The 24,908-nt window shown below is 40.2% G+C and overlaps 1 protein-coding gene across 1 annotated transcript in view; it reads left to right on the top strand.

The window, feature by feature from the left end:
* GLRA3 (glycine receptor alpha 3) overlaps positions 1-24,908 on the top strand; it is a 279,839-nt gene that overhangs the window by 177,613 nt on the left and 77,318 nt on the right. Inside the window, exon 4 of the mRNA XM_068269115.1 lies at positions 14,165-14,388. Coding sequence (XP_068125216.1) covers positions 14,165-14,388 — 224 coding nt within the window. The remainder of the gene's footprint in view (positions 1-14,164; positions 14,389-24,908) is intronic.

Raw genomic sequence — 24,908 nt, forward strand, 5'->3', positions numbered from 1 at the left:
ATAATTAAAAAAATAAAAAGATACGTACATCAGTAGGGAGAAGCCTCTGGATGTTCCAGAGACTACCCCGATCCGCAACACCTCCACTGCTGACCTCTCCGCTCTGAATCTTTGCACCCACACTCCCCTCCATGTACGAGCACAGGCATCAGTGGGTTCACACCTGTTCAGTAGCATGGAGCCACTCATGCACAGAAAAAAAAGCAATGCACGAGCGGCTCTATGCTACTGTGCAGGTGTGGGCCGTACTTTGCGCCTACACAGTCTGAACGCACTCATACACAGAGGGGAGCATGGCTGCAAGCAATCTTCATCTTTAATGTTTAAGATTGCTCAGAGGGTCCCAACGCAGTGCAGGAGAGGCATAAGGAGACCGGAGGAGCCTCTGGACCATGCAGAGGCTTGCCCCTACTGAGGTAAGTATCTAACTTTTATTTTTGTTAAGGTTACAGGTACCTTGGAGAACCTACTTCTTTTTTTATCTTTTCTGATGAATTATGCCCCCTGTGTAAACTGTAGCTAACAAGTTTACTGTCAGTACAGTATAAAAATGTGATGGGCTTCAAATTTATTTTTTCCCAGGGCCCCATTCTACCTAAAACTATCCACGTCCCTTTCATCCAGGTAGTCTCCTACAGTACTTCTGAAACATTGTTGTCATCTTTGATGTATATTCACCTTGTCCAATGAAGAATTATTGAAAAAGGTTTTTGAATTACAGTGAAAGGTCTGATTGGTCTGCTTACATTTTGCCATAAAATATAAGAACAATTACTTAATAAAAGCTCTGGAACAATACGTGCTTCTGCCTGCTAATGATATATAAAGGTGTGTTGTAAAACTGAACATTTAGTGCTATACAAATAGTAAATAATATTAACAGTTTTAAACCTGAACCTTGTTGCTATTAGGCATTCATGGTGAAAATTAAACATGACAAAGGCAAGTGTTAATGGGGTGACTGCATAAAACTCTCAAACATGGTCATTGTGATAAAAGGGTGGGGAGGAGGCAACCAAAATATATGGGCATTAAAACTTTAAAACATAACGTGTAACCAAGAGGTAATCCAGTATCTGGCAGGACCTGGAGCACCGAGCGGGTGAACTCCCCGCAGGTTTATACGGTGGTTACAGGAACTGCAACCCACCTTTGTGAGTATATAATAATCTATACTTTCAGCCCCTTATACCTAACGATACTGCACTATTGGGCTCTTGGTCTCTCTCTACTTCTTTTAGGTGCTCTTGGTCTCTACAAGAACCACCGAACTCTTTCTACGTGGTCATTATGAGGCATATTTTCAGTTCTTCTTCCAGGAGCCCCATCTTCTGTAGACTAACATTGTTTCATGTTATTACTGTACATCCTAACATTAGTTTCTGGGAGAGTGTACCACCATAAGATGTATCAAAAATAGGAAAGATAATGTGATTCTGACTGTGGAAGGGAAGCCCACTAATATTTTCAAGAGTAGGCCTATCCCTATTTACCTATGGAAAAGTATCAAACTGGGAATGAACAATCTAGGGCAATCCTGCAATTATTCATCTGTTTTTTTCCATTCACTATGTTTTTTTTCCAAATGTGAGACCTTGCGCTCCATCCCTTCCAAAGGAGAAAACATTTATAATGAGCAGAAACTAACATGTATGTGACATACACATATTTCTGCATTTCAGCAGAGGCCAGGCTTTGAAGGGACTAGAGAGGTGGCTAAGAGTGTTGATGGTTAGGGAGGGGCATGGAGTGGGTAGATAAAGCTTAGCATAGGTGGAAAGGGGATTTTGATCCATGAAGCAAAAAAATTACCAGGAACCCAGCAGAATCCTATATTCCAGTGAGCTGGAAAAGTGGCATAGTATTCAACCTCACCATTGGTTTGCTGTCATGCAGTCTCATCAGACTGATTCAAAGTATTTCTGTTCGCAAGCATAGTCACAGAAACTTCCACTTATCTGTGACTCACATCTCAAATCCTCTGAAAGACAATCACATGGATACTTAAAGGAAATTGGAGCTGTTGTAAATAAAACGTTAAATACATACCTGAGGCTTCCTCCAGCCCCATACGCACGGATCGCTCCCACACCGCCATCTTCAGTCTTCTTGCAGCTCCGATATCGGGTCCCCGCACTTCCGTCAGTCGGGCCAGTCTACGCATGAAAAGTGCGCCCTCTATGTATCTCTCCAGCGGCCGCTGCAGAGATATGAAAACATCTCACTTCACTTACATCACACTGGCTCCGACTGACAGACGTGTGGGGACTCAGTATCGGAGCTGCGAGAAGACTGAGGACGGTGGTGTGGGAGCGATCCATACGTATGAGGCTGGAGGAAGCCCCAGGTATGTATAAAACGTTTTATTTAGAACAGCTCTGGTACACCTGAAGTGTAAAAAAAAGCAATTTCAGTTACCTGGGGCTTCTTGCAGCTCCCCTGCAGTCATGCCTGGGCCGTCCTTCTGCAACCCTCCAGTCATCAGCAATGACTCTCTCAAAGCTAGCCAGCTGGTGAGAAGCAGGCTACTGCACATGCGTGTCACCGAGCCATGCGCATCCTGATTCCACTCCCGTTGCCAGTAGTGTTCTGTGCATATGCAGTAGCGATTTTCCCATACTGCACATGGACAGAACGCTGCCATGCGCAGAGGCGTGATGAGGAGGTTCATGGCCAGCCAGCATTGAGGGGGTCACTGATGCTAGCTGGAAGGTGTAAGGCCCGCACAGGGCACAGGATCACTGTGGAGGGCTGCAAGAAGACCCGGGTAAGTTAAACTGTTTTTGTTTTGTTTTTTACACTTAAGTTTTCCTTTAACATCACAGTCTGCAATTTTTTTCTAAATACTGGAAACATTTTTTCTTTCCTGAAAGTGGAGTTTAATTTGAAAGCAAGTCATTTTTTAAGAATTTATGAAAAATAATGAAGTCGTCTTACTCGTGAAATTATAATTAAAGAATGGGATGGGGTTTTTTAAACACCTATAAGGTGTGTGTTTATCCCAGCCTAAAATGTATTGTGGATGGATTATTTCTTATGTAGCTGTAACTTACAGCAGTTATGATCAATCTGACGGCGTTAAACTCTAACTAAAATGTTTTGGACCAGGCAATCTTCTCATGGGGGATTCTTGAGGTTTCCTTTATCATTTTTAAAAGTAATGGCTTCATGCCACTGTCTTTCAGAGAGTGCTTTTGAAAATAAATGAAACCTTAAAAATCCCCAAATGGGCTAATGTAAAATGTGTAAGATGTTCAGAGCTGTCATATTACAATACCTACTACAGACTACCCAGATAGCTTATGGTGACCCAGAACCACTTGGAAAGCAAAAGGGGCTAAAAGAGACCAAAGAGCCCTCTTACTAAAAAGCAACGCTATAGGCTCATTATAGACCAGCAGATCTGGATGTGTGCCTGGCTTTCAGGGGATTAAAGAGATGATTTGCATATCCGGGAGTGATGCATCATGGGAAACTACAGCTACTCACTTAAAACTGAATTATCGCAAATACCTTCTGTTTTAGGAAGGCAAAATTATTTTACATTACCTACTGTAGGGGACAGCTACAAAGAAGGTAAAGCAAAAGATAAAAAATGAACAGTGCTTCAACTTTGTGTCAAATGTATGTATGTATGTGTACATATGTAAAAGATGTACAGGTTTTTCCCATAATGCCCCTTTAAACTACATATAAGGAAAAACATATTATAAACATTATTGTATTGTCTGCAAATTGTCTAACATACGTGCCTGTGTTTACAATAATGCATGGAACACTGCCATTTGTAAATCCAGTACCAGACCCATGATTTTAACAGTTTAAGAAAACAATCAAGTAGTGTATCGAGTGAGACAGACAGTTCTGTATCGCCATTAGGAATATGACCCCCCCCCCCCCCAGTGTACGTATTTGACAGATCAGATGAGTATACTTTACTTCACAGCAAACCATGCGTGTTTGTCTATCAAGCTGGCATAGAAGAGGATCTTTTGCTTCTGCAGTGATTTCATAAGGCCCAGTAAACATTGGACAAGGAATGCATAGCCATTAAATAAATTGTCTTCATGAAAATAAACACACATCCACTGAATAGCATATAGCAAAAGGTTACCTTCATCATACTAGTATTTCATAACTATAGTGAGAAAAGAACCAGCAACTGGAGTTTCCTCCCTACAGCGATGACCCCAACGTACCTGCCTGAGCATCCATCACCGCAAGCATACGCTCAATCTGGCCAATAATTCCATATTATTTAGACAACAACAACTGAACGATTACGAGACTTTTCAGAAAAAAAAATCCTAATACTAAATAAAATAACTCAAACTCTTATGCCTTTTACAATGTTCTGGTCAAGTCTAGTTACATAGACAAAACACTAATCATCCAATTTCCCCATTGGCAAAAGAAAAAATCCTAATGGCTTTCTACATAGCCGGCTAGTAAATGTCTATTATTACTCTACCTCTTTATTATAAAGTCCCTGAGGCTCTTGCAGAAAATAATAGAATATTCTTGCTGCAGTCCCAAACTGCGCAATAGGTCATTATTATAGGTTTGCTGCTTGGGTTCGAGATTGAAGTAATGAAAATAATAACTGTGACAATTCAGAACGATGTAAGAAAAAAAATAATAATAATACATTGAAATGTCCAAACAATATCTGGCCTAAAAAGACAATATTTTATGTATTAAAGTAGATTATCAAGTAAAAAAATACTTTGCTATAAATATTAGATGAAAGGAAATAGAAGAAAAGCTTATTTCAAGAATCAATCATTGCGGGCTTGCCCTACTGCTATTATTCCCCTTGGTCTTCTTGTATGATATTATACTGGGGAGACATTATAGTTGTGCTGAATTTTCCCATTTTCAAAATAATCATGTGATTCAATGACATATCCTGAAAGCCTTGCACAGTAATCTCTAATACTTTTCATTCGTGCAATCTACCTCAAAATTCCTTTGTGTAAGATCCTTAAAGTGAACCCCAGGTGAGGGTGATAAGGAGGCTGCCAAATGTGTTTCCTTTTACACAATACCAGTTGCCTGGCAGCCCCGCTGACCTATTCGGCTGCAGTAGTATCTGAATAACACCAGAAACAAGCATGCAGATAATCTTGTCAGATCTCACAATATGGTCGGAAACACCTTATCTGCTGCATGCTTGTTTAGGGTCTATGGCTAAAAGGATTAGAGGCAGAGGATCAGCAGGATAGTCAGGTAACTGGTACTGCTTAAAAAGAAAATAAATTTAGCAGCCTGAGCCTCCATGTAACTCTCACATTGGGTTCACTGTAAAAATGTTCCTTTACCTTGATAAAGTTTTACATATCTATGATATTATGGAAAATACTGATGGAGAAAATTCAAATGATCAATAACTCTTGATCAGCTTGCTTGTACAATAGAGCTCTCAATATTATAAAATGCTTGACAAAAACAAGATTGCTTGTATACCTAGTCTTTTTAATTATGATCTGACTGTATCTCAGACTATAGTTTTAAATCAATACTACTTTGAGGCTAGGTTCACAGTGGTCAATTGCATAACTCGCGTTATAATTCAATGTAGACTGGCCATAGATATAAAGGATACCCGAGGTGAAAAAAAACATTTTAAATAAACAATTGTATCTATCCTCCTTCTTCTAAAAATGACTTTTAAAGATATTCCAAAGTTTTATTTTAAATTTAAATCTACTTTTTACATTTTTACCTTTTTATTGTTTTTGCTCTATGACACATTCATTGATATTGAGCTAAAATCTATGAACTATCGAACCTTTTTATCGCTTTCCTGCTCTCAGAAACCATTTTCTGCAAGGAAAGTGTTTTATAGTTGTAAATTCTTATCAGTGAGGGTCACACCGTAGTCTGATCCAGTCCTGACTCAGACAGGAATTGCAACTTACATACCTGATGTTTAATTCTTTCAGGCAGAGAAAGAAAAAAAGGAACACATCATAGTTATTTGTGTGCTAGGCACTGTACATACACATATCTATCTCATCATGTCACATGTCACCTCCAGTATCCTTTAAATACAAAGCCTGCATGCAGCGAGTTAGAATAACAGGATCCGTTACTGTGAACAGCTGCATAGATTTGTATGGGCAGTGAGTTGACATGCAGAATTATACTGCAACACAACTGAGCACTGTGAACAGGGCCTGAAACTTGAAGGCCACATTCACAGTGGTCATTGCAATTGATTTGGGACGCGCATGTTATGCATGTGTTGCGTCAGATACAGTGAGGCTAGAATCACAGTGGGACGTTACGTTTTGATGTGACGTTAAAGTCGCAACGCAAACTTACAACGCAACGTGCCCAAAAAAGGTCGCAACGCAGCGTTACCAACACGTACAGCAGATACAGTAGGAAAAACAGGCAATGAAAAGTATGTTCCAAGTCAGTACTGAGCATGTTCAAACAGTCTAATGCAGCTATTAACATGTATAACGCACAGCATGCAGCTCTTTCACTTAACTTGCAGCGTTAGACACCAACTCAACGTGTGCACTGTGACCAGGGCATTGATTTTTCATTGCAGTGCGTTATTCTGCATTAAATGTTGTTTTAACGTGCGACTTTAACGTCTCGCTGTGAACTTAGCCTCAAGCATACAGTCAATGAAAAGTATGATTATCTTTTACTGTTAGCGCGTGTGTTCACAATAATGCACTGCGGTGCATTATGATGCCGCAACTCGTTATTCCTCAAAACACACCCCGCACTGTGAAACTTCAGAAAAGGCCGTCCCGAACTCCCCCCGGTCCTCATTGAAGGCACGGAGGTGGCCACGGTCCCGCACGCACGTTTCCTAGGCACCACCATATCCAGCAATCTAAGGTGGGAGGCAAACGTCACAATGGTACAGAAGAAAGCGCAACAACGGTTGTTTTTCCTACGACAGCTGAAAAAGTTTGGAATGTCGCAAGACATTATGACCTGCTTCTGCACTGCTGCCATTGAGTCAATAATTGGCTCTTCCCTCATCGTGTGGTATGCAGGGGCCTCTGTGAGCGACAGGTACAGGCTACAAAGAGTCATAAAGTCTGCCGAAAGGATCATCGGTACCCCCCTCCCACCACTCAACATTCTCTACTCGTCCAGACTACGCTCAAGGGCCGCTAGGATAGCAAGTGACCCCACCCACCCTGGCAACCGCTATTTCAGTCTCCTCCCCTTAGGCCGCCGCTACAGGTCCTTACCCACCAGGACCACTAGACACAGAAACACCTTCTTTCCACAAGCCATCGACCTCCTCAACGGTCCCCCCCAAGCGCACTCCCTAGCTCCAGCGCTTACACCCGGGAAGTAGCCCGCCCATGGTACATCCCCTTAACTATCCTGGAGCTATTCAACTACGCTACTGCCCTCCTGTACTAATACTGTATAATTGTATATCTGTTTATGGTAAATGTATATCTGTATATCTGTATTACTTGTCTTGTGTATGACTCGAGCCTGCCTGTGCCAAAAATAATTCCAGGTGCAACCCCTGCACTTGGCCAATAAACTTGATTCTGATTCTGATTCTGATTCTGATTCTGAATGTCACATAACTGGTGCACTGCAGTGTGGTGAGCCGCATTACAAAGCAGCCGACACACCACAATGCACCACTGTGAATGTGGCTTAAAGCGGAACTGTAAAGTGTTTTTGCACACATAGTTTCATTTACCTGGGGCTTCCCCAAGCCTCCAGCAGCCATCCTGTCCCGCGCCAGTCCTGCCCGAGCCGCCGTTCTCCCGCCGCTGCTCCGTTCCGTGCCGTAGACTTCTAAGTTGACGCCAGCGCAGCCCTGCCAAGCGCATCTTTTCTTCGCGTTCCTCTCTGCAATAGCAGGGGACGCGTAGAAAGGTTACGCGTGGCCAGAGCTACGCAGGCACAGTGGCCCGGCGGCGAAACCGAAAGCTGCTGGCGGCGGGAGAACGGCAACTCGGGCAGGACCGGCGTGGGACAGGACGTCTGCTGGGGGCTTGGGGAAGCCCCAGGTAAGTAAAACTATGTGTGTAAAAACACTTTACAGTTCCGCTTTAAAGCCAATTTTGAAAACAATCACGTTGATTAGTACAAAGAATAAGTGTTACCTTTAAAAATTAATTTTTCAAAATGAGAAATGCCTTGCGTAGTGGCGGTCGCCTGTATCTAAGCATGAATCTATATAGACTTTAGACCTCCAGCACCTGACCAGTTTTCTGTTAGCAGACTGAGATCCTCCAATTGCTTGCCTGTGAACTACAAGTCTGCCGCCTCACATAAATCAGTCCTGAATCAGGACAAAGGTCCTGATTCAGTTAACTTTTCTACTGGATTTTTTCCCCAGGAGATATTTTTCCCATCTTACATACAAACTAACATTTTAGCAACTGACAAGTTGAAAGGTCCATAAAGTAGATAAGAAAATCATTCATATCAAATGTAGTATTTTGTGTACTGTCTGGCTTTTTGCTTGATGGGTGCAGAGAAGGTATTCTATTTCTTTTTTTCTAAAATTGTATTTGAATCAGGGCCAAGGTTTCCACTGTAAAGAAATAATCAGAGCTGCTCAAATCCGGATCCGGGAGACATCCGGATTTTTCTATCCAGATATCTCCCAGTTACCTGTGCGGGGTGGGTGGGGGGGGAGCGTAAGTCTTACCTGTCTGACGTCTTCTTCGGTCCATCCCTTGGCGCCTCCCATGATGCGGTCCAAGCGGCGGTCACGTGATTACAAACACTTCCTCCTTCCGGGTTGAAGGAGGAAGTAAACACTTCCTCCTTAAGGGTTGAAGGAGGAAGTGTTTGTAATCACGTGACATGCATGGACCGCATCGTGGGAGGCGCTGAGGGATGGACGAAGAAAACGTCAGACAGGTAAGATTGACCCCCAGCCCACACCGCACAGGTTTACTGGGAGATATCCGGATAGCAACTATCCATGTATCTCTCGGTTCCGGATTTGAGCAGCTCTAGTAATAATGTACATGTGTGGGAAGTATATCTGACATTTGCTGCTATTATTTTGATACCTGATTACATTTCCCATTGAGGCCCTTTTTACGATGTGGAGGGAGTTGGGGTAAGCTATATTACTGCAAGAGGCCACTAAGTCAATGAAAGTCTACAGAAACTTTCACACTTGCACGATGTGCTGTGCCGCACCAGAAGTAGTTAAATTGCTGCAAAGCCACCTCAAAGTCATCCATGTGTTACCACATGATCCGGGCCTACAGAATTGATTATGTAGTAGTGCAAGTGTATGGCAATGCAGTTGGTATAAATGATGGAGCCTGGGGTGGCCCGGATGCGCAGAGTAGACCAACAGGAATCCCGGTGATGTACTTCCTGCCTACCTGAAAGTATGCCACACCTATGCATATGATCCTGTCTTCGCACTCTGCCGCAGGGTCATTTAAACTACTGATTCAAGTAGTGCGGTGATCCCAGTGTACAAGAAGCCTGAGTGAATGCGAAGAAACAAGGAAGAGAGCTGTAGAGCAGGTTTCCAAGCATATTTGGCTTATGACAGAGGAATTCTGTCCACCACTTTACTTCTATATGGTATTTTGTATTCATGTATCAACAGTGGTGTAGCTTAGAAGATGTGGGCCCCAGTGCAAGTTTTGCATTGGGGCCCCCAACCATGCTATACATAACAATTGATACAGCGCACCAAAATCCATCAAGGACAACCACAATGTTAGAGGTGCAAGAAGGGGGTGGGGAACAGTGTGTTAATGATAACTATTATTCAAAGCATATAGAAGGGGTTATTACAAGCACAGGACCCACAAAGAGCTAATACTGTGGTTGAGGTGGGCCCCCCTAGCCCAAGGGCCCCAATGCGGTTGCTACCTCTGCACCCCCTATTGCTACGCCACTGTGTATCAACCTGGTTTCTCATAGAACTTTTCTTGTTGAATTCTGGTTTAGTTTAGCCTTTATCTCTAGAGGCTAATTTATATTAAACTGTGAAGTACCTGGAGGAAGCAAAAAGTGATATTGAAAAAAAAAAAGAAACTGATGTTTGGAAATATTTCAAATGGTTTAAATTGAAAATTCTCAATCCTACAGGCTGTAATTATTTCTGTAATGAAATGTACAAATTCTGTACACAAAGTGCAAAATGAATATTTAGTAGGTTGGGAAGGATTGCCAAATATTTTTTTTTAAATTATACAACAGACAAGATATGAGGTTAGTTTTTATTAGATTTACAGCTAAAGAGCAAAATTGTTTGTTTGTTTTTTATTAGATTTGCAACTGGTTAGCAGCAAATAGTAAAGAGTAAAATTGTTAGTTTTTTTATTATATTTGTGACTGGTTAGCAATAGCAAGTAGTAAAGAGCAAAATTGTTTGTTTTTACCTTCAAGTGCCATTTTTACAAAAATTACAAAAAGTATAAGCCAAAGCACTGTTTCCAGAGCTGCAGCTGCATTGAGGCGATATGTAACATATACAAGCTTTGAGACTTTGACAAGTCAACATCATTACTCTTTGCCACAGCTCTGCTCGTCTTCTGTGCTTAGAAGGAGGTTATATCACTTCCCCTCCTGTCCTATAAAAAAAAAAAAAGAATTATCCAAAGCAAACTGATACAAGCACAGATTTTCATCCAGCAAATTATGTTTTATTGCTTTTTACATCTGTGCAATAAACATTGGTGAACAGTTAAAAATGGGTGATAGGTGGCTGGATTGGAGTGGATCCGAGATAAACATTTACTCATTGCATAATTATGTTCCTTTCATATAGTTTATAGGACATTCCTCAAGCCAAATACTTTTTTTGTTTTGTTTTAATACTCTAATTCCCTATAAACTAAACAAGCCTCGCCCACAGCTTTTTCAGAGTGCCAAAGCACTGTAGCAAGGTCTTATGGGAGCTCAGTCTGGGCAGGAGGAGGAGGAGGTTACTTGCCAGAGATTTCAGAGGCAGAGGGGAGGAGGAAGGCGGAGAGGGGACTGAATTTGGCACATTACACACAGGCAAGCTGATAGCATCTCCAGCCCTCAGCCTGTGACAAACAGAACATGGCTGCCCACATTGTTTCACAGGAATAAATAATCATAAACTGTTGAAGGTGTTTGCAGCTAGATTTGCTGTGTAAACTACCTAAAGTTTAGATTAGATATAGTTACTAGTTATAGTTAGTTTTTCATCTCGAATCCGCTTTAGGTTTCCTCTGACAGAGGTCTCTAGTAAACCAGCTGCCATATGAGCTCATTTATTGAATGGAGATACTAGTGTGTGCACTGAGGTTTTATTATCATGATCCTCTTGATCACATGGTGTTTGTTTTCCCAGTGGTTTTCTTATCAACAAATCTGCATTACTTTGATACTGGGAAAATAGGTGTGATACTTGTTTTTGTGAATGCCAGGGATAGCTCACACAGGCAATCAATAGCAATGTTTATTGAATATCAAAATGACAGAGTTGGCTGATCCCCTTCCCCTTTTTCTTGTTATGTAATTTTGGTTTACCAGCACTGTTCACTTATTGTTGTCACACTGAAGAAGAGGACCTGCATCCTTGAAACAATCATCTGTACACCACTATGTACATTGTATTGACCAACTAAAAGGACCTTTACATCTTGAGCCAGTCCTCTCCTTATTTAAGGCTGTACGGGCACTCCTAAAAGAAAAAAACATTCTGCCTGAGACTCACTTGCAGCATTGTTGCTGGCGTTTGTATCTTGAAAAATGTTCTCTAATTCACTTGAATGAGAATTGTGCCAAGATTGGGGCAAAATCTCAATTTAGCCACAGTTTTGCTGCGATTCTCATTCAAGTGAAGGAGAGAGCATTTTTCAAAACGCAAATGCTGGCTAAATGCTGGCAAAATACACTGCAAGTGGGTCCCAGGTCAAATCTCCAATCTAAAATGCAATATATATATTTAAAAAAAACACCTTTTTTTGCATTGAATTTGGTGTAGTAGAAATTAACTTGACACATAGTCATTTTTTCCTGTTGCGTAGCAAAAGTGAGATTAGTACATGATGAAAGATAAAACCTGAATGCTACAGCAGTAAAGGGAGATCATTTTCTACTAATAAAACTTGTCCATCAGGACATCAGATGGAACTTCTAAAAAGAATGAAAGGTGCATTTACTGTATAACATTCCAAAATATTCCAGATTAAAAAAAATAAAGAATAGTTTTCTCATTCAAAATAATAAATAATTTATATAAAGCACCTATAAGCTTTCTCAAATGTTATGCATTAATGGGCTCGATCCAATTCACTTTTTTTCTCCTAGGTCATATTTTCACATCTCTCAATACTTTTAAACAGAAAGATGAAACAGAAGATGAAAAATGATCTCCTAGGAGAAAACTTAAAATGTGTGTTGGATTGGGCCCAATATGCCTTATGCTGACCAGTGATCTATAGTAATAGACTTCCAACAATTCCATTTGTTCAGGGAGCAAGTGACATGCAATGTTTTTACTCCCAAGACCTGAGTGTAGCCCTTGAGAGGGTTAAATTAGTGAAAGGTATACTTAACATGGTGAGCTAAGATTTTATAATCTTATAAACAACAGTAACATACATGTTTGTTCTTACAATATGCTGATCTTTTAAAACTTTGAATTTGGTAAGAAAGAAAAGCATTGAGTGTAGTGAATACTTAGTAAATTGGTATAATCAAGCAATATCAAAGCATAATAATTTTGGATTCAATCAAATATAAGTTGGTGAGTAAGCTTGGCTGGTATATTACTGTTACTGATTGGCATGAAAAGATAATATGAGCTACGTTGATGAGTTTTGGAAACATCTAGTGATTTACTTGGTCGGTTTTAAAATCCTGCTAAACAATTAAAGCAGGAGGGTCAGCCATACTATCCCAGGACAAAAAAAAAACACATATGCTGGTAGATAAATACTTGCATGTTTGTACCTACATAACATACTGCATGTATTTTACTGTCCTGATCCTTGATGTCTTTTCTTCGCTTACTCTTTTTTTTCTCTTTTTTTCTCCTCGGCTTACAATGGTGTATGCAAACTACACTGCCATACCTGGTTAGCGTTATAAGCACATGTGAGCACAGCATAGATAGGACTTCAGTAGCGTCTGCAGAGGGGTGAGGTGATTTAGCTTTTATTTCCCTTCTCAGCCTCATTTCACACTGAACTGACCTCAGCCAATCAGCCAATCAGCAAGGAGCAGGAATGTGGGAGGGGAAGAAGTGGAGATAACAAGCTTCCCTCTCCCTGGCAATGTACAAGAATAGAGCCAGGCTGGCTGAGACAAGATGTATTACAGCAGACACATTTATGATAATATTGGAATGCTTGCAATGCAGGGTCGTGAATATAGACTACTTAATAAACAGAAACAGTGGTTAATTGTAATTTGATTTTATGGCTGACAGTACCACTTTAAAGAGAGCCGAAGGTGGTCTGGAACACAAAAGAGAGATACTAACCTAGGAAAAGGAAAATCTCTGGATTTTTTTTTTTGCCACCACCACTCCTTGGGACCCTCTGGAAGTTTGTGGCCTTTCTCTTCTCTTTATGCACGAGCGTAAAGAGAACTTGCATTTGCTCGAGTACCAACGTGCCTGCGCAGTAGGCTGGAGTCGCTTATCCTTGAGTGGACCGGCTAACTGCACAGGCCTGGAAGTACTTGTGCAGGTACAGTATGGCTGCACTCATACACACAGGGAAGAGGGGGGTGTCAACGATAACATATACAGCAAGCTTTTGTCAGATATCTTCAGAGGGTCTCCGCATGCCAACAGTGGGGGCCTAAGAGACAAGGGAAGCCTCTGGAACATCCAGAGGCTTCCCTTTTCATAGGTAAGTATCTATTTTTTTTTTCACAATCCTCCTCAGGTACACTTTAAGTCGATTGGAATGAAAGGAATTGTTCTGCAGTATCTTTTTACTTTTGTTTTGAGCTGTTCTGTATTATTATCACTGACAAGTCATGTTATCATTTAATACCAAATGTAACAAACATTGCAGGAATGTTCAAAGAAACAGAATGCATGCGACCTTGCTTGAGTTTTTATTCTCGGCTTTATGAATAAGATATATTATACTAAGTGTATTCATTATATTTATAGTGCTTTGAAAATACTTTTTTCATAGAGAATAAGTGATATGCTTTGTACTAACAATAGTTTGTTTGATCTGCTTCACAGGACTATCGTCTAAATATTTTCCTACGGCAGAAATGGAATGATCCCCGTCTTGCTTACAGTGAATACCCAGATGATTCTTTAGATTTAGATCCTTCTATGTTGGATTCTATATGGAAACCTGACTTATTCTTTGCAAATGAAAAAGGTGCTAATTTTCATGAAGTCACAACAGACAACAAGCTTCTGAGAATCTTTAAAGATGGGAATGTCCTGTATTCTATTCGGTAAGTTTTACAATAACTGGGAAACCATTGTTTGCTTTTGCAAATGTTTGATTTGATTTTGCAAAAAGGTGTGCAATATATGTATGCACACACTCATACAGTCTCCAACATAAATAATTACATGCACGGCAATCAATCTGATAAATATGTGGGGGAAGGGCATACATACTGTATGTACCACATAAAGAGGAGAATCTGGTGAATATATTCCACAGGGCACCATTCATTTGGATACTTATAACATGTTCAGAGGGCAGTGTTGTTAAATGGTTGATATGGGCTGCTCTACCCTCTGATCTTGTATCGAGTCCATATACCGCACTGGCACATGGCACTGATTATCCATTGTATATGTTACAAGGGCTTGATTCACCTGCTGTTACTTTCACAATTTAACACTGAGCACCTTAATGCACACTATGCGCACTATTGGCAGCATAGCTTGAATTATTCCCTGTAGTCAGAATAATGCTCGCTATGCCCAGCATTGCGAGCACTTGTAGCAACGCTGTTTTAATTATCAGTAACGGGCGCTCTGATCATCCCGCCCGGGACCCCTTCGGGTCCAGTAACTTTTAAGTAAGTGATCCTGGCACTCTGATTGGCCCAATAGACTGCCTTTCATGTGACATCACTTGACAGGCAGTCTATTGGGCCAATCAGAGTGCCAGGATCACTTACTTTAAAGTCACTGGACCCAAGGGGGTCCCAGGTGGAATGATCAGAGTGCCCGTAACTGATAATTAAAACAGTGTTGCTACAAGCCCTCGCAATGATGGGCACAGCGAGCATTATTCTGACTACAGGGAATAATTCAAGCTATGCTGCCTGCCAATAGCGCGCATAGCGTGCATTAAGGTGCTCAGTGTTAAATAGAGAGAGTAACAGCAGGTTACTCCCGCTATTTACGTTAGTGAATCAAGCCCATAGTTCCTCATTATCTTACTGCTCATAGTAATCTTTGCATTCTGTGTTATTTTTGCATTTGACTTTCAATGAAGGTTTGTGTTGTGGCTGATTTTGTGCTTAATCAAAAGACTTTATACTTTCTGTAGGTTTCATACCTAGAATTCCAACACGCTAGCAGTTGTTGAATATGATGACATTTGACATTGTAAAGGGTTAGGCTGTGGCTGTAGTGCACAGTGAAAGAACTGATACCTACAATATTTTTCTTAAACTGCCTGCAAGAGAGCTGTTACAGTGCTGCCCATAATTATTCATACCCCTAGCAAATTTTGACTTGAAGTTATTTTTATTCAAGTCCAGTCCAAAATTATTCATACCCTTCTCAATAATCAATAGAAAAGCCTTTATTGGCTATTACAGCAATCAAACTGCTCCTCCTATAACTGCAGACCAGTTTTTTTTTTCATGTCTCCACAGGTATTTTTGCCCATTTATCTTTAGCAATGACCTCCAAATCTTTCAGGTTGGAGGGTCTTCTTGCCATTTCCCTGATCTTTAGCTCCTTCCACAGATTCTCAATTGGATTTAAGTCAGGACTCTGGCTGGGCCACTCCAAAACATTAATGTAATCATTTTTTCACCACGTTTGCTGTGTGTTTTGGGTCATTGTCATGCTGTAATGTCCACTGGAGCCCAAGGCCAAGGTTCTCTGCAGACTACCTGATGTTGTCGTTAAGAATCCTCATGTATTGCTCTTTTTTCATATTGCTGTTTACTGGGATTAGGTTCCCTACCCCTGGTCCATTGGCTGATAAACACCCCCAAAGTATTAGGATCCCACCACCATGTTTGACAGTAGGGATGGTGTTCTTTGGGTTGAAGGCTTCTCCTTTTTCATGCGAAATGAAGGAAACATCATTGTGATCAAACAATTCAATTTTTGTTTCATCTGACCATAACACAGAAGACCAGAAGTCTACTTCTTTGTCCAGACGAGCATTTGCAAAGGCCAAGCAAGCTTTTCTGCACCTTATCTGGAGAAGTGGTGTCCTCCTTGGTCTGCATCCGTGGAACCTAGCAGTGTGCAGTGTCCTTGCATTGTCTGCCTTGAGACATTGCCATGAACAGAGCCCAGAGCCTATTTATGTAGTGTACCTCATTACGATATACCGTATACCAACCGGTATCATGTTGCTGATAAACAGACATAAAGTAACTGACTAAGGATTTGACACTGGCATTTAAAGCAAACCTGAAGTGAAAATAAATGTATGAAATATACTGTATGTGTAGTACAGCTAAGAAATAGAACATTAGGAGCAAAGATATGAGTCTCATATTGTTTTCCAGTACAAAAGAGTTAAAAAAAACTTCAGTTGTTATCTATACAAAAGAGGTTTTCTGAGCTCTTCAACCTACTGAGTCAAACACAGTGCTGTTTTTCTGAAACACTTGAACATCCAAGAAACAGTGAGAGACAGCTTGAGATAAGGTTTTCCTGGAAGAAAGTTCAAAGAGTCATTCCTGCTTTGTTTTATAGCTTTAAAGACAGAGTGTGGTTTCTAAACTGCAAATATGACAGAATGATGCAGTGTAAAAAAAAAGTTATATAACTATAAATATAACTTTGCTACTAATTAACTATTTGTTATCTGTTCTACACATACAATTCATTATATCAAAGGGGTTTTTTTGTTTTTGTTGTTGTTTTTTTGCCTCAGGTTTGATTTAAACAATTTTCTTTGGCAAGTTTCTCTTTCATTGCCCCTATTCACTTAACTACCTCTGGGTGATGATAACAGGGTTATCAGAGCTATGTTTTCTACTGTGTATATTGAGTTTAAACTAAGGGAGTAATCATTTTGTCCTACCAGTAATTGTATGAGAGAGTGTTAGTTGCAGTGATGGTGGTTTCTGGTTACTGGTATGTTGAACATTAGGTCAATAACATGGATTACAGTTTAAAAGGTGATGTATTATCTTTGTGATGTATTATCTTTGTAAAATGCACACAAAGCACTATCCACTTTACAAGAGAAAAGCAGCGTCATATATTTGAGTCAAATAAAAAAAGATGAGAAAATTGAATTTAAGAAAGACTGTCGAAACAATTACGTTGCGCACACATTACTGAATGATACTCTTTGAATAAATTGTTACTTACTTCTTTCCATCACATCTATTTTACCCAGTGCAAATGTTCTCCTTTCAGATCTCCCTGCCACGCTATTACAGCATCTTGAGCTAAATAAATTATTCATATTTCAACATTCCTGTTGGATTCTCGTGATGCTCATGCTCATCCCTCTGTCTGTGCATTTTTTTTATTAATTCCATAGAAAAAAAGGAAGTCCTAGACTCTGAATCCATGCAGTAAGATACTACACCCCCAGGTCTCCTATCAGGGGGCTGAATAAGTAAACTGCAATTATAATAGTAAATCAATTCCACTGCTGTTTTCATGGGCAGCAGCAGCACTTTAGTGACCCCTACAGCACTGACAAGACTAGTGGTTAGTGTTGCTTGCGAATTTTCGCCAGTCATTTTGGCATAAAAAAATGCTATTTTTGCCTTTAAAAATATATTCGGGAAAATACATTGTATTTTCACAATGCAAAATTTCGCCAACATTTTCATCAAAATTGCGATAATTTTTGCCTAAATTGCCATTCATGAGTTAAGAGCAAATTACCTTCCAAAGCTAAAAATAGCAAAAAAAGAAAAAAAAAATCACACCCTTTAAAGCGAAAAATCGCTAAAGACTAGAAAAATCATAAACGTATTACTAAAGCATTTTCGCTCAAAAGTCAAATTCTACATTATTTTCACAAAAAGTAATGCTAAAATAATTTCAGCATGTTGTCTCATCCCTGCTACTGGTGAGTTAGAATGGCTTTTTGCAGAGGTTTTCACATTTTCACAAATCATGGTAATTTCACACAATGCAGATCTGTTTGTGTGCTTGGCTTTTTAGGGACGTGAAGAAATGATTCACATGTTAACGCACTGAGTTAAGTGAACTACAATTATTCCCTCTGTATAAAGCACTTATCAGACTACATCTGGAGTATGAGATACAGTTTTGAGCACCGCACTATAGGAACAGATATTAACCAGTTCACCCCCAAGGGTTTTTATCCTAACGGACCAGAGCAATTTTCAGTTGTCAGTGCTCCTCCCTTTTATTCCCTAATAACTTTATTACTACTTCTCACAAGAAAATGATCTATACCTCGTTTTTTTCGCCACCAATTAGGCTTTCTGTGGATAGTACATTTTGCTAAGAATTTTTTTTATTCTAAATGCGTTCAATGAGAAAAACCGAAAAAAAAAGAAAAAAAATCATTATTTCTCAGTTTTTAACCATTATAGTTTTAAAATTAAACATTCTCCTGTGGATAAAACAAACACGGTTTATTTGCCAAGTTGTCCCGATTATTAAACAGTTTAAATGATGTCCCTATCACAATGTATGGCGACAATATATTATTTTGAAATATAAGTGTTATTTTTCTGTTGTGTTTTTTTTTTATTCCGGCCATAATTACAAGCCCCTATGTAATAAATTAAAATTAATTTCCCACCATAAAATATAAATTAACAAAGCTGAGTCCCTAAGGCAACTATTTATTTATTTTTTTTAGCTGATTTTTTTTTTTTACAAGTGTTTTTTTTTGGGGGGAGAGGGTTGGAAGTGTTATTTTATTAATGATCTGTATGTACTTGAAAATAATTGTATTTTGTAGGTGTAATGTACTTTTTGGCCACAAGATGGCGCTAGTGAACACTTATAGGAAATGTTCACTTTTTTTTTTTTTCTTCACTTTATTTAATTGTTACATTTCCTGTTATTGTGAATGGACGTAGCCGCTGTTCGCGGTCACGTCCATTCACTCCAGGCACTGCGATTGGGTAGAGGTCCTCTTCCCCAATCACCCAGCACGGAAGCTCGACGGAAAAAGCGGCGGTAGTGGCGGACACACGGCGGTAGCAGCGGCGGGAACGCGGGACGTATTAAAACGTCATGTTGCTGTTAATAACGGTAAGCATGACGTTTTAATACGTTAGGTTGTCAGTAAATGGTTAACATACTACCACAGGTGCAAAGACAATAAACTAAATTAATCAGAACAATGGAAGGTATCACTTACCAAGAAAAGTTTGTCAAACTAGATTTATTTAGCTTGTAAAAAAGAGGTGGCCTAATTAACATGTATAAATGCATCAGAATTAAGAGGGCAATACAAAAGCTTGGCAGATCAACTTTTTGTCGCTAGGCTTGTACAAAGGACAAGATCACATGATCTGGAGGTAAAAAGCTTTTGATTTAGGAAGGGGTTCTTTACAGTAAGAGTTGTTAAAATGTGCAATATTTTACTACAGCAAAAGGTTATGACAAATTATAAATCAACATTTAAAAGAAGCTTGGGTGCTTTCTTTTGATTGAAGGACATCAACAGCTATACTCACTAGTTAATCCAGCAGAGTTGATCGAGGGACTTAAACTGAGTCAGGAAATATTTTTTCCCCTCAAAGATTAATTGGCCCAAGCTCTGTATGAGGTTTTTTTTTCTTTCCTCTGGATTGACTGGGATATGTGAGGGTCCAGGAGAGAAAGATACCTAATGTTTACTTATGTATTTATTTATATTTATTTTTACCTCGTTGGATTTGATGGACGAATGTCTTTTTTCAGCCAACTGTAACTATGTAAGGCATCATGGGAATTCCTTCTTGCTCACTTAAGCTCCCTGGCAGTGCACTTCTGTCTGGATTTATGGGTTTAAAAGTGGTACACTGTTTTCAAGAATTTTAGGCCTCCAATTCTTAAGTCATAACTCCCCAAAATATATCAGAATAAAGGCCTGGTAGACATTCTGCAAATAAATAAAAGACTGGAACACAACATAATTGAATTAATTAAATTTGTGAATAAACTTAAAAAATTGTGACACTGTACAAATAAGGCAGGCAGAGAGTAATCAAAATCCAGGCAGAGGTTGGTGCAGGTGGCAGGTATAGAGTAGTCAAAATCCAGGCAGAGGTTGGTACAGGCGGCAGGCAGAGAGTAGTCAAAATCCAGGAAGAGGTCAGTGCAGGCGGCAGGCAGAGAGTAGTCAAAATCCAGGCAGAGGTTGGTACAGGCGGCAGGCAGAAAGTAGTCAAAATCCCGGAAGAGGTAGGTGCAGGCGGCAGGCAGAGAGTAGTCAAAATCCAAGCAAAAATCGGCAACAGAGAAGCGCTTAGTGCAGAAGCATGTGGGAACCAAATGGCTATATTGTTAACAGCCTGTGCTTTTAAATGATCCTATCTGCCATCTCTGCCATGGAAGGGGAGAGATCAATATGCAACTTGTGATTAGAGACAAATGAGGAGCAATTAGGCAAGCTAAACTCTCTCTCTCTCTCTTTCTCTCTCTCTCTCTCCCTCTCTCTCTCTCTCTCTCTCTCTCTCTCTCTGTATATATATATATATATATATATATATATATATATATATATATGCATACAGGGCACATTTCTCTATGTTTTCCTTCTGCTATGCGCAAAGCTTGTTCCACTTTAAAATTTGGGCCGTCCCCGATGATGTCACACAGCACCGCCGCCACCACCGCCCTGATTCGCTGCCGGGTCCCTGGAAGAAGAGCAGGGACATGGGGATCCCGGCGGATGCATAAAGATGCAGCTAGCCGGGGAGAGAGGCTGGAGTCCCGCTGCGCTTTGCCAATCGCACGCAATTTCTCCAAAACAGCAAGAAAGATAAGGAATACACTACCCCGAGCTGAGCGGAGGATTACTGCTCTGGGCTATTTTTTCCTATCCGAGCTCAGCTCAGGGTTACTGCCAAGGAAGTTAGGAAGTTAAGCTGAATAATTGCAAATACCTTATGTTATATTTAATATAGAATTTTTAAGTAAGGGGGCTTTAAGGCTCATTTAAATTCCTTAACATTTCTAGTATTTCTGATTCTCCATGATCTAAAGAGGAACCATAATGACATTTAGCAGAATAAAATAAATTTATTATTTTACATGTATTATCCTGGTTTCAGCATCAGAAACACTTCCTATATCTAGCTATTGCTGTATATTGGTATGTAACCATACCCTCCTAGTGATGTTTAGCCTAGGCAATAATGCCACATAACTTTCTGCCCCGCAGCACTCTGGGAAACCAGGTGTTGTTTCTTCTCATCTCACAACAATCAACAAACATCCCTCTGTGAAACACCTTTCTAGCAATAAAGATGCTGCCACCTGTGGAAAATTTAAGAATATAAATCAGGGAGAAGAAAGATTTACAATGGGCAAGAAATTAGTAAATCGTTTATAAATGGATCTGAAAAATTAAACAACTTTATTTATTAACGTGGGCTAAAATTCTGACAAAATGTTGAACAATAACATGTTTTCCAACTTGTTATTACCCATACAGTTATCATATTTGATTTTGTGCACTAAAATATTGTTGTGATGATCGCTGCTGCAGCAGCTGTTGCTGGAAGTAGTAGTGCTGCAGCTCAGGCAGTTCTGATCTATTTCCATGCAAGCTGCATAGCTTTGTCTGTCTTTCCCTGCTGTCAGCTTGTGACTGATTATCATTCACCTGTGTGGGAATCTGCATGTCTGCTCCCATTGGATGACCTCAGTATAAAGATCTGCTTCCTGCAGGGTTTCCTTGGGTTTTCATAGCTTCAGTTAAGCCCGTCTTGCTGTCGCTTCAGCCCCCGATCGTGTTTCTTGTTCTAAAGATACTTTGCTGGTTTTGCATCATATATTGGTTCATTGCCAATATATATGCATACCAGCACGTTTATTATTTTCCTTGTATTCGTGTTACGTTGATACATCAGTGTCGCTGATATATACGTACACGAACTGTTTATTTCCTGTGTTCAGTTAGTCAGTTTTCCAGCACGTTTTGGTAGTTTGCGCGTACCGTGAGCACCCGTGCTGAGCTAGTTATCCTGTTCCTGGTCCTGTTTGTGGATTGCGTTCATCTCTGCGAAGAGATAACGAATCCTTCTGAATCCTGTTCTGTTACTGTTTGTGGATTGCGTTCATCTCTGCGAAGAGATAGCGAATCCTTCTGAGTCCTGTTCCCTGTATTTCTCCAGTCCTAGTCAGCGTTCCTGCTTATGTCATATATCGGTTCATTGCCGATATATACATATGTTAGTCAGACGTTACAAATAGTTTCATTGATAGCTGTAATTGTAATACGCTAGGAAAACATACTTATTGTATATTTATCTGTGTTACGTTCATCTATCTCGATCCTGCTATTTCCTGACTATCCTGTCCTGTCTTTGTGAGGCACGCCATCGCCGCAACGCATTGGCTGCCTCATTCCAGTCTGTCTGGTTTTGGACGCTTGCTGTCGCTAAGTAGCCGCTAGCTAGCAAGCGTTCATTCTGTCTACCTGTCCTGATCTCCTCAGTTCTGGTTTATGCGCTCAGCGCTACTTTGCGCTGAGACGTTATAACGAAAGCATTGTTTGTGGCTGTCAGATCTGCACCGGCTCTGTGCGCCACAATCTCCTATTGGAGTCAGTCCTCCCCTCCACTATACTAGGGATAGCCCGTTTCTTTGTGCTAGTGTGTGTACCTCCTCCACGTCAGCTCATGCGTTGCATGCTGACTGTGGAGAATACACCACCAAGCCTTACATTATGAAAACCCCATTACCAATCCCTATTGTGGGGGGAATTTCCAGAAATTATGACACTGTGTGTCAGGGGTCCTGCTCCTTTAAAAAATTTGAAAAGCTTGGTCCTGAAGTTACAGACAAATTTATATCAGAATTGGTTAAAGTTCTGGCCAATTCCGACTTTCGGGCTTCTGCAATTTCTACCTGGTCTGATTGGATCGTTTGTGCTCTTTTTAAGGGCAAACTTTTTGATTGGGCAATCGATGTCTTAGATCACACTCAGTTTAGACAAAGTCCTTTGCAATTTATAGCTTTTGTAATTCACAATTGGTTGCGCATAGATCCATTGCCTTTTCCTCTTAATGAACTCCTGGCAGCAGGCCAATCAGCTGCTCCTTCAATTGCTTGCAAGAATGAGCAGCAAGCAGAAAGTGTTACTGATAATTTTCCTGCAGCTTTGAATAAATCACCAAAAACAGCAAGGTCAAAGGCAAAACGCAAACGTTCTAAGAAACGTGTCCGATCTGCAGAGTCGTTATCCTTAGCGACTGAGACCTATAATGAGATTCTGCCATTAACAGATAATGAAATGCAATTGTCTTTCAGGGGAGTTAAATGGACTTATGAAACTATTAATGAACTTTCATCACTGGCTAGGGAAAATAAAGATTTTTGTTTAAAAGAATTATCTGAGTATGATTATGAGGAGATATTACAGAGTATTGAACAAATCAACTTATTTGTGAAGCAAGGAAAGTTTGCATACACTACAGTTCAACACTTGCTACAGGTATTAGAGATTCTTAAGAATAAGGAATCTGCCAATCACCTGCTAATTAACCCAATATATGTCCCTGCCACAATCATATCTGCAAACTGTGATCTGCCTGTTAAGTATGCTTGGAATCCTCTATTTGAGAAAGGAGAGATCAATGGTCAATGAATGGAAGAATGATTCAAGTTCATTTTGTCAATTTTACAGTGCAAAAAGTGAATTAGTATTGAATGCATGCATTAAGTCTGCCTATAACCTAATAAAAACTGGTGTGTGTGGGTATGACTTTGTGGCTCCATTGATCGATGTGTGGAAAATGATTTTGGATGATTTTTATGCGATTCAATCAGTTGATACCAGGGAAGACACACTGTCAATTGGAGACTGTCCCACTTCTCCAGTTACTGAGTCCCTGCCATGTCTTGTGAATGTTCCTGTAACTCCACCCTGTACCATGGATAACTCAGTGTTACTTCCCAGTAAAACAGAAGCCACTGATACTTTCTTAACTTTGCCCTGCACAAATTTCTCAGCAGAGAATCCAGAGGTCCTGCTGACTTCTGAGTCCAGCCTAGCCAGTACTCATGAGTCTTTGTTCAGTGAAACAGACACCAGAAAAATCTTGCCTGTCTCTGCAAACACTTCTGCAGAAATTACCCGTGTTAATAAAGTTCAACTCCTGTCTGATCCAGCAGATGCCAATAGATGCACTACATCAGTTTCCGAGTCCCAGCAATCCTGTCCAGAAACCTCAGAACCCCAGCATCTGAATTTTCCAATTTTACAATTGAATGGTGATTCAGATGCGCAAACATTGTGTCTTGATTTTCCTGTTTCTACACCTCGCTCTAGTTTCGTGAATAGCTCAGAGCATCTGCTCTGTGAACCTGAAATCACAGAATTATTACCTTGTTCAGAAAATGTTCCAATAAATTTGCCCTGTACCATGAATTGTGCAGTAGATCTCTCCAATGAAACTCAGGTCACAGAATCATTATGCTGTCCAGCAGGTGCTTCCATGGTTTTGCCCTGCAATATGGACTGTTCAGTGATCCTGTCCAGTGAAGCTGTGGTCGCAGAGTCTTATGCTTCACCCAGTACTTTGGATATTTCAAACCCTCTAGCAGAGGAGTCTGAGGCACTGCTTACCTCAGTTGGTGTTACAGTAATATTCACTTGTCTAGCAGC

This window comes from Hyperolius riggenbachi, chromosome 1, assembly GCF_040937935.1.
Source record: "Hyperolius riggenbachi isolate aHypRig1 chromosome 1, aHypRig1.pri, whole genome shotgun sequence".
In the NCBI taxonomy this organism is placed as follows: domain Eukaryota; kingdom Metazoa; phylum Chordata; class Amphibia; order Anura; family Hyperoliidae; genus Hyperolius; species Hyperolius riggenbachi.